The sequence below is a fragment of the Leishmania braziliensis genome, chromosome 16 (genome assembly GCF_000002845.2).
Source record: "Leishmania braziliensis MHOM/BR/75/M2904 complete genome, chromosome 16".
In the NCBI taxonomy this organism is placed as follows: domain Eukaryota; phylum Euglenozoa; class Kinetoplastea; order Trypanosomatida; family Trypanosomatidae; genus Leishmania; species Leishmania braziliensis.
In genome coordinates, this window is record NC_009308.2 from 390,255 (window position 1) to 399,657 (window position 9,403).

The 9,403-nt window shown below is 59.2% G+C and overlaps 3 protein-coding genes across 3 annotated transcripts; all 3 read left to right on the forward strand.

Moving 5' to 3' along the window:
- Positions 1-146: 146 nt before the first annotated feature.
- LBRM_16_1050 (conserved hypothetical protein) lies at positions 147-1,313 on the forward strand (the record flags this gene model as incomplete). The annotated part of the gene is made up of 1 exon (XM_001563657.1): positions 147-1,313. The coding sequence occupies one exon, from the start codon at positions 147-149 to the stop codon at positions 1,311-1,313; it is 1,167 nt and encodes a 388-aa protein (XP_001563707.1).
- Positions 1,314-3,482: 2,169 nt separating this feature from the next.
- On the forward strand, positions 3,483-3,962 carry LBRM_16_1060 (conserved hypothetical protein; the record flags this gene model as incomplete). Its single annotated transcript, XM_001563658.1, has 1 exon — positions 3,483-3,962. The coding sequence occupies one exon, from the start codon at positions 3,483-3,485 to the stop codon at positions 3,960-3,962; it is 480 nt and encodes a 159-aa protein (XP_001563708.1).
- Positions 3,963-6,322: 2,360 nt separating this feature from the next.
- On the forward strand, positions 6,323-8,689 carry LBRM_16_1070 (conserved hypothetical protein; the record flags this gene model as incomplete). Its single annotated transcript, XM_001563659.1, has 1 exon — positions 6,323-8,689. One exon carries the CDS (start codon positions 6,323-6,325, stop codon positions 8,687-8,689), a length of 2,367 nt encoding a protein of 788 aa, XP_001563709.1.
- Positions 8,690-9,403: the final 714 nt, after the last annotated feature.

Here is a 9,403-nt window from a genome sequence, read left to right on the forward strand (position 1 = left end):
AAAAAACGTACTGCACCGCTGCGCCTCTTGACGAGGCGGTCGATGTGGCGCACCAATACGAACCGGATCCGCTTCCCGTGACGCCCCTCTTACCACGCCGGCTGCGCCGCTACGCCACCCACGCGCCGTTCGTTTACTGCACAAACATGTTTCGCTTCTTCGAGACCCGCTACGAGCGCGAGTTTGCCGCGACCGCGCTTCGCCACCGCAGTCGCAAGGCTCGCGACTTGTTTGTCCCATTTCTGTACAACGCCTTCATCATGGCGCGGCCATGGCAGGCGTCGCCGAGGTTCCTGCCGTACCTGCTGGAGCTGCACCGGAGCCGACGGGAGGCGCGCACGGACGCGATGCCGCCGACGCAGATCGTGCTGGACAACTTCGACGGCTGCGGCCCGGCATCGCTGCGCGGTGGCTCTGTGGCCTCCGAGTGCATGTTTGGCAAGTTCGGGAACAACCTAGAGGAAAACGAAGCGGTGATGGAGCGCGTGCGGCAGACTAACCCGCTGTACTTCAACATCAACGCCGGGTTCAGCACGGCGGAGGCCGCGGCCCAGCTGCGCAGCTTCCTGCACGGCAAGTTTCCGACCCCTGTCTACCTGGAGATGGGTGGAGCCCCGACCGCGGGCGAGGACGTCGCGTACGGCGCGGAGGAGGGAGCGCTGTCGAGGCTGTTTGGTGACCTGATGGCGCTGCCGGTGGTGTGTGTGGTGTCGTACGAGGAGGGCGTGTGCCCGCTTGTGCGGAGCCTTGCGCTTGCGTTCGCGGGGCACCACCGCGGCGGCGTGCGGGTGAGCGTGGAGCAGCACGGCGGCGCGACGCTGCGTGAGACGCGTGCGGCGCTTGGGCACGGCGTGGTGAGCGCGATGCCCGCGCCTGCGTGCACGTACGGCGAGCGTGTGCGCGTGGGGCTCGCGACGGGTGGTGAGGACATATCGGACATTGCGCGGCGTGCCCTGGACGCGATGGGCGGCGGCGTGGAGCTGCCGGCGACGTGCGGCGGCGGCGGCGCTGGGCTGCGTGTGCGCGGGTTCGTGGTGGACGCGCGGACGCGTGGGGTGCCTGTGCGGAGCGCTGCTGCGCTGCGCGATGCGCTCGCGGCGCCTGCGCAGACGCTGTCGCTGGAGGACTTCCGCGCCGTTGCTGTTGGGCCGTCGGAGCGCGACGTGGTGCTTGTGGTGTCGCGCGAGGACGCGGACGCGAAGGCGGTGCACTGGGTGAACGGCGCGTCTGAGAGTGACCTGCTCGTGACGTACCCGCTACCTGTGGAGGCGTACGAGGACATGGGCGCGGAGGTGCGGTGGTCAGCCCCGTAGGTGTCTCCGACGTATTGTTGCTGGTAAGCGAAGCACGGGGAGGAGGGCGGTGACGGAAGGAGGGGAGGGGAAAGGCAAGATGGCGGCGCAGTGTTGTAGTACGTCGCTCCACCACTCTTTATCTGCGCGCCGCCACCGCCACCCGCTTCTCTTTCGACGCTCTCCGTGCGTGAGGCCATCAACGCAGTGCACTGTAGGGGAGTTGTGTCTTTTATGTAATACTTCAGGCGCAGCCGTGTGTGGGTGTGGTTCTGTTGTTGTGAGTGTTTAGGAAAAGAGGATCGTACTCATTGTGATAAGAAATAGCATTCGAGGTGTCCGTTGCCGATGGTATGTTGGGAGGAGCTGCTCGAGGTTGTGATGATTGAAGCACTTTGCGATGCTCTTTGCTGAGGCATCTTCACTCGTGTGTCTGGGCGACATGTTACTCCGGTGTCCCGCTTTGTATCGCTTTTGCTCTTTCTTTTCTGGTGTTGCCAGCTGCCACGTTCAATCCTCTGTTGAATGTCACAACGGTGCGGCTCTGTCTCTTATGCGTATTCACTGTAAGGCGGCTCTCTTTGCATTTCTGCCGCTGCGCACGCACTCGTCCATTGTGGTGTCTCTTCTTTCACCCATAATTCGCTCTGTTGTTTTACGGCCTGGTCACTGTCGTGGTGCCGCTCTATTTTTCTGCTTCCGAGGTTGATGCAAGAGGCTGCAACGTGAGTGGGGGTGGGGCTTTCTGAATTGTTCTTGTGCACACACACACACACACACACACACGATTTGTGCTTAGGAGTTACTTGCAGTTTTTGAATCAGGTTTATCAAGGAAACAGCATTATCTAACCAGAGGAGAAGCCTGCGCTGACTGTGCTCTCCGTCAGCGTTACCTGTGCGAGGCGGTCCTACGGACGGTGCGTCGCTGAAAGAGATGCAGCGCTGCTGAGAAGACGTGGTACTGCCCGAGAAACAATTGCGCTGCTGGAGCGCTTGCCTTGAAGGGTTTTTTTACTTTCAACGAGGCTGGGACTCTTGTCACATGCGCATCCATATTTTTCTGAGGTGGGTGACCCGCCCGAGGAATTTGACGACCTGCTGCATCGCGCTGGCAGCGGTATTATGCTTACTGCTGCTAGTTCTGAGGGTCAAGTATGTTAAAGGCCGTAGTGATTGGGAAGACAAGTGGAAGGCGCCCAGCGATCGCTTCTACCGGAAGGCAAAAGAGGATGCATTCCTGAAGGCGCTCATGGCCGAGGCGGGACGGCGGCAGCTGAGGCAGTAACCAGGACCATCGTGATAGAGAGCGCCAATGACAGGAGTATGGAAGTAAACATGGGAAGGTTTGCGGTGTATGTACTTGCGAGGGTCGAGGAGAGGGGGGTGCGGGTGGCGCTGATGCATTGTGACGACCCCCCTTTTTTTTCAAACAGCGATGCATCGTGCCTGGATGAGAACGCTGTTGCACATACTTGTAGCAGAGAAGCTGGCGAGGGGGAGGGTGCGAAGCTTGCAGTCAGGGTTGTCGACTCTCTCCGCAACTCTATGCCCAACTCCCTTCCGGCCTGCACTGCTGCTGCTGCTGCTTTCTGCTAACCTGAGCGGTGAATTTTCTGGAAGTCATGACGACTGTCGGGTGGGGTGGATGGGAAACAAGAAATGAAACACCACCTTGCAGGTGAATGAAATGCAGTGAAGACAGCTGCTCTGCTCTACGGTTATAGTGTCGTCTCTCTTTCCTCAAGGCTGCACCACTCGCTCTGTTTTCCATCGCTGTTTTCTCCCGTGTGGTTGTCCCAGCTTCTTCCACCCCACCGGCCTCGCGTTGGAGGCGAGGCCTCTCTAACTCAGCACTTCGTGAGGTTACCTCCTCAGGAAGGGAAGAAAAGGCACGTATTTTCTTGTTAGTTACCCTAAACGTGTAAGGTATCTCCTACGTGACCCACGTGAATACCCATTATGGAATGCTGATAGATACAATGGGCGCCCCCCCCAAGCATGTGGACGGCGCAGTTTCTCTCCGCACTGACGTCTGATTCATCGGCTCTCGCCTTTTCACTCGTGCTTTAGAATTTTCACTGAGGGCACTTTGAAAAAAGCGACCTTGCCTATTCTGGCTACTGGCAGCGCAGGGTTGGGGGGAGTGAACTGCGTGACCCCACTTTCTCGTGCATCGCATACCGAGGTGATGTGTGACAGACAAAAGAGGCGAGGAGGGGAGGGCAGGTGTGAGGAGGGATGGACGACGTGGCAGTCGCGAAGAGGTGAGTCTCTGGCGGCCCTTGCGCGACGCGTGCTGGATGGTGCTGACGAGGTCGGCGCTGGTGGCGTGGAGCTGCCGGCGACGTGCGGCGGCGGCGGCGCTGGGCTGCGTGTGCGCGGGTTCGTGGTGGACGCGCGGACGCGTGGGGTGCCTGTGCGGAGCGCTGCTGCGCTGCGCGATGCGCTCGCGGCGCCTGCGCAGACGCTGTCGCTGGAGGACTTCCGCGCCGTTGCTGTTGGGCCGTCGGAGCGCGACGTGGTGCTTGTGGTGTCGCGCGAGGACGCGGACGCGAAGGCGGTGCACTGGGTGAACGGCGCGTCTGAGAGTGACCTGCTCGTGACGTACCCGCTACCTGTGGAGGCGTACGAGGACATGGGCGCGGAGGTGCGGTGCTCGATGTTGTAGTCGAGAATGAGTTCGAGGTCTTTGGCTGGGACGTTGGTGTGGATGAGTCATAGGGGTGAGTGGAGGAGGTCAGTGGCAAGGCGACGGTGGTGTTTTTATTATGTGGAGAAGTGGAGTATTTGTGTGTTGGGTGGATTGGGCAGCGTGCGGCCGATTATGAATCATTTCCTTTTCTCTCGTGAGAATAATGCATAGCGACGGCTCTCGTTTTAGAGTGCGGATCGCTTAGGAGGATTCAGCTCCGCTCGGAGTTGGGACCCATCGAGGGAAGAAGCGGAGAGCACGGCATGTTTGGCTAGTCAGGAGGGGGAGAGGAGGGGCTATCGATGTGGCCGCTTGCCGTTTTTCTATTGAAGTGCCGCCTTTGATGCCCTGAGGGTGTGGCGGCCGGGGATGGCCTTGCTTTGATTGTGGCCGCGGAGTCATCTTGTGTGTGTGTGTGTGTGCGTGTGCGTGTTCTACCTATGTCGCTGTGTGCGGTGCTGTAGGGGCTTATACTCTTTGCCACTCTTCTAACATGCCGCCCCCATTCGCTGTCTCGCGTGTGGGCCTCGTTTTCCTTTCTACGGAAGCGTTGTGTCGGTTTCTCGCGTTGCACCGACGAGGTGCACGTCTTTGGCCTTTTCCTTTCTCTTTCACGTCATCGGTGTGCGCAGGTTTTTCTACAGGCATTTTTTTCTGTCGACGTACGCGCAGTACGCCAGACGGTCGCGACTATAGCAGCAAGTGCGGAGGAAGAGGAGTTTTGAGCTTGCGGGTCTGATGACATGAAAGGTGTGTGGGGTGCGACGCCCCGCCTTCTTTTCGTTCTTTGTCGGCTCTCCTCCCTTTTTGAGCGCGTTGTGTGCCCCCAAATTGAGTTCTCTCTTTTCGCTTCTCCTCTCCTCCCCCCGCTCCCTCTTTCTCTCATGGCTTGCGCAACGGCATTGCTGCTCTTTTCTCTCTCCCTCTCTGTGGGTGAGTGTGTGGGTCTGTGTCGTCGAGCATTTCGTGCGTGAGTGCAGTCCCGGCGAGGTCGTCTCACGTTTGTGCGCCTTCTATTTTTCGCGCTCGCCTAGTTCACCCCCCCCCCCCCCACCCCCCCGCCTTTTCACCACCACGCACGCATGCAGAGTCCTCTGACTCCCTCTTTCGCTCTACGGTATATTCTTTACGGGCTTCGTTGTCAGTGATATGCGGGTGTTTTCATCATCGCTCTCTCCTCTGTTTTGGTTTCTGATTTGTCTTACACTTTTTTTTTCTTTTTACTTTTCTTCTCCTTGGCTGTTGTCGCTATCTCAGCAGACTGACAGGAGAGCGTATTCCTCTGTCCCTGTAAAGCCCAAGGGTGCTTAGCGAGCTAGGATAGTGAAGAACGGATTGGTTTGGAAGCGGTGCGTGGTAGTGGCCCGTCGAACGGAGCGCGAGATCTTACATGTATGTGGCCACTTTATTGGAAGACAATGCACAGTGGTATCAAGCTCCCCTCTCCTTACTCTCTCCTACTCCTCTTCGTCGCTATCGGCTGGTTCTTCCGTTACCATCGCCAACAGATCAAGCGCCATCTACCCTCCGCATAGCCTTTCGGCCACTTCATTCTCGCGGCTTCTTTCGCTTCCCTTTTCTTTGCTCGTCCAACCACTCACACGAGTCGAACTTGTGTGTGTCTCGGGTCGACTGGCACTGGATGGGCGTGTCCTCGTCCTCTTCGCCTTCTTTAGCTTGCTGATTTGAGAGTAGTAAGCGGATGGCCGCGCAAACACGCAAGCGCGGGAGCGGCAAAGACTTCTCCTCCTCCTCTTTGCATATATTTCAGTAGCCGTTCAGTACCTCCCTGAGAGAGTGCTGAGCAGCCCCCTCCTTGTAGGTGAGGTGGAGTTGGTTCTCCAGAGTCCTGCGCGGAGCTCCTACATGGAGCTGCTCCAAATCTGCATCGCATCCGAGCTACCGCGTTACGTCAGCTCACAAACGCACAACTCACGCCACGTTGCCCCCTTTTTTTTTCTCTCCTCTTCGTCCTCCTCTCACCACACTGCTGGGATGCCACCCACTCACTCCACTCGCTCACTCATTCACTCACTCTTTACTTCTATCTTTAGGCTTTACCTTACTTTATTTTGTTCTGCTTCGCTGTAGCGCCTGATTGTCTGCGTTATTGCTCGCTCGCGCTCTCTAGCTCGTCGTCAGTGCGGTCTTCGCGGCCCTTCTATCGCGCTTTCTCGCCTCCCTCCCTCTTTCCCTGAGGGGCCGCTGACACACACCCCACGAACATCCCAGGCCCTTTGCTCAGCTTTACACCCTCCCTCACCCCGCCACCTCCTGTAGGGCAGTGTCTAAGGGGGGCGCTACCCTCTTTCCCTTCCGCTCTCTCTAGGCATTATATGTCCTCTCCTACAAAAGAGGCGAGGCGGTCGCGATGCAGGGCGTTCGCTTCACTGTACACGCGCAACGTGATGCGGATGGGTAGGCGGGTTGGAGCGGCGTGCGGCTCCGAGAGAGCTGGCGGTGGCTGCGCCATCTTTCTCTCTTTCATGTTCCTCGTGGGGTTTGGCGTGTTCTTTCTCATGGAAGTAGTGGAGATGACCAGCGTCATGTCCACAGTCTTCTTCAGCGCGTCGTTTCCGCTGTGGAACCGCTGGAGCAGCGGCACCTCCGCGACCGTCGACTTTGCGGTGCGTAGCTTTGCTTTCCGGGACATGAGCAAAGCGGACCAGCAGAGAGAGCGCGAGCTGCACGCACGTCAAATTGAGGAGCATCTCCGCAAGACACCGCACAGGCTGAAGACGAATGCGGCGTTCGTTGTCATGGGCGAAACGGATCCGAACGCGTTTCGCTTGACGGGCGACACTGGCGACTCAGCAGTGCGAGCTGTATATGCAGTTGTGGATGGCCATTCACTGGTGCGGCAGCCCGGTACCGCACCGCTGCCGCACCTGCGCACAATGTGGCGCACCTTCACCCCGGCGGAGCTTTACGAACGCTACGATGCGCTGGACATCGTGTACAGCTTCGTGAACGGTACGGAGTCGAATCACTTTTATCGTAAGCGACTCCGCGTCAAGTGCGGGCCGCAGATCCTGGCTCTAGAGAAGCAGTACTTCCTGAGCGGCTATACTGCGCCTTCCATCACCGAAGACGGATCGAGTAATTTGACATCACTGCTGTTCCAGCTGGCTTCCCGGTGCACCGCCTTTCAGTCGCTTCTTGGCAGGCGCAACGGCGAGCTTCTGCAGCTCTTTGGCAATTCCACAAGCAGGCTACAAGTCGACGAACGTGATCGCGAGACGGACGAGCTGCGGCACAGCCTGCGCAGCCTGGAGCAGCACGTGCGGTGGCACCGCGGCCGCGTGGTGGTGGTGTCGCCCGGGCACCACCCGACGTGGGTGGACGGCGCGAAGAACTTCCTTGCCGGGCTGTGCGGCGACGCGCGCGTGCAGGCGCTGCGGTCGAGCGGGACGCACCTGCGCGTGACGACGGTGCACCAGGACGCTGTGATGCCGTACGGGATGCGGCTGACGGTGGACTCGCACGTGATCGAGCAGCACCTGTGGCGCGTGCGCAACATGACGGCCGTGCACGTGTACATGAACGACGACTACTTTGTGAACCGCGACGTCGCGATCACGGACCTCTTCAACGAGTACGGCGGCACGATCGTGCGGACGGAAGAGGGACGTGTGGCGGAGGGCTGGAGAGGGGATGAGGGTGTGTCGTGGGCGGAGGGGGTGGCGAACACGGAGCTCTTCAACGTCTACCACCTTGAGCATCTGCATGAGGACTACCTTCCACAGCCCCTTCTGGACAGGTGGCGAAGGTTGCTCAAGTCGTACGCGGAGGAGAAGCAGTTGGCCAGCCATGAGCTGTTTGCCTCCCTGGAGCCGAAGGTAAGGGAGTTAGTGGCGCGAGCACGATGTCGCAGCTCGAGTTTAGAGGATGGCGGCGTCGCCACTTGTGCGGAACTCGAGCAAGAGGCTCGCTACATGCTCGCTTTCTCTGAGCTGTTCAAAGCCGCGAACACGTCTTCTTACTGGGAGGCAGCCTTGTCAAATGTCAGCTCTACCACGTCGCTGCCGGAAGGACGCCACACGGCCGCGCAGAGGCACTACTACGCCACCCACGCGCCGTTTGTGTACTGCACGAACATGTTTCGGCACTGGTCTGTGCGGTTCCGTGACGAGTTCGCTGCTATCCAGTTGCACCATCGCGATCGCCGTGCCAGGGACCTCTTCGTACCATTCCTCTACAACGCCTTCATCATGGCGAGGCCATGGGAAGCCTCTGCAAAGTTTATCCCTTACTTAGTGCATCTGAAGGACGCGATGGAGGCTGCCGCAGCTGCCACAACAGCGGCGCTGGCGCATACCCCGCCGAAAGAGATGGTTCCTTTCATTGATGCGCTCGTGGAGGAGTTTTCTAAGCACCTCGTCAAGTACGCGCCGAACGTTTCGATCTTCCTTGACAACGAGGATGGTTGTGCGCCAGCCGCGCTGTACCGCAATCCAGCGGCTGAAGTGATGTACATGCGAGCGACAAACGACATTGCAGCAAACAAGCAGAGAATCGACGAGGTGAAGCAGACTAACCCGCTGTACTTCAACATCAACGCCGGGTTCAGCACGGCGGAGGCCGCGGCCCAGCTGCGCAGCTTCCTGCACGGCAAGTTTCCGACCCCTGTCTACCTGGAGATGGGTGGAGCCCCGACCGCGGGCGAGGACGTCGCGTACGGCGCGGAGGAGGGAGCGCTGTAGAGTTCTGTTCAATGACCTAAAAGAGATGCCGTTGATGAGTGTGTTGTCGTATGAGGAGAGCGTGTGTCAGCTTGTGCGGAACCTTGTGCTTGCGTTCCCTGGTCACCACCGCGCAGGCCTATGGGTGAGCGCCGAGCAGTACGGCGGCCGCACGGTGCCTAGACTGCTCGCGGCGCTTGGGCAACGCACAGTCCGCGCGACGCCCTCTCCCGGCCGAACACCCTGGGAGGTTGTGTGACAGCGGCTCCCATTGTGCGGGCAGGCCACATGGCACATCCCGTGGTGTGCCGTTCAGGCTCCCCACACCGGTGGGCAGCGACGGCCAAGTGAGGAATACGTTGGAGTCAGGCTGGCACTCCGCCCATCATGTTGGACGCACAGACGGGTTCAGTGCCGCAGGTGAGTCCTACGCAGCTCCAGCCAGGACTTGGCGGCCGGCATCAGAAGCGATACATGGACAATTTCCTGCGCTAGTGTCGGAGGTGCTGTGCCCGCTCGCCATTAGGTGACGGGGGCTGTCCACTGACAAGGAGAAAGGGAGAGCTGTTCAGCATTTCAACAGCAGAGATGTGAAGATGTGACGGTGGTGGTCACCGTGACGCATGCCACGGTGTGGAAGGTGTCCCCACCACATGGGTTCAGAACAGCGTTGGTTGAAACGGGAGAAAAAAAGACAAAAGCGTGCCAGGAAGGAAACGAGCGACGTGTCATCCC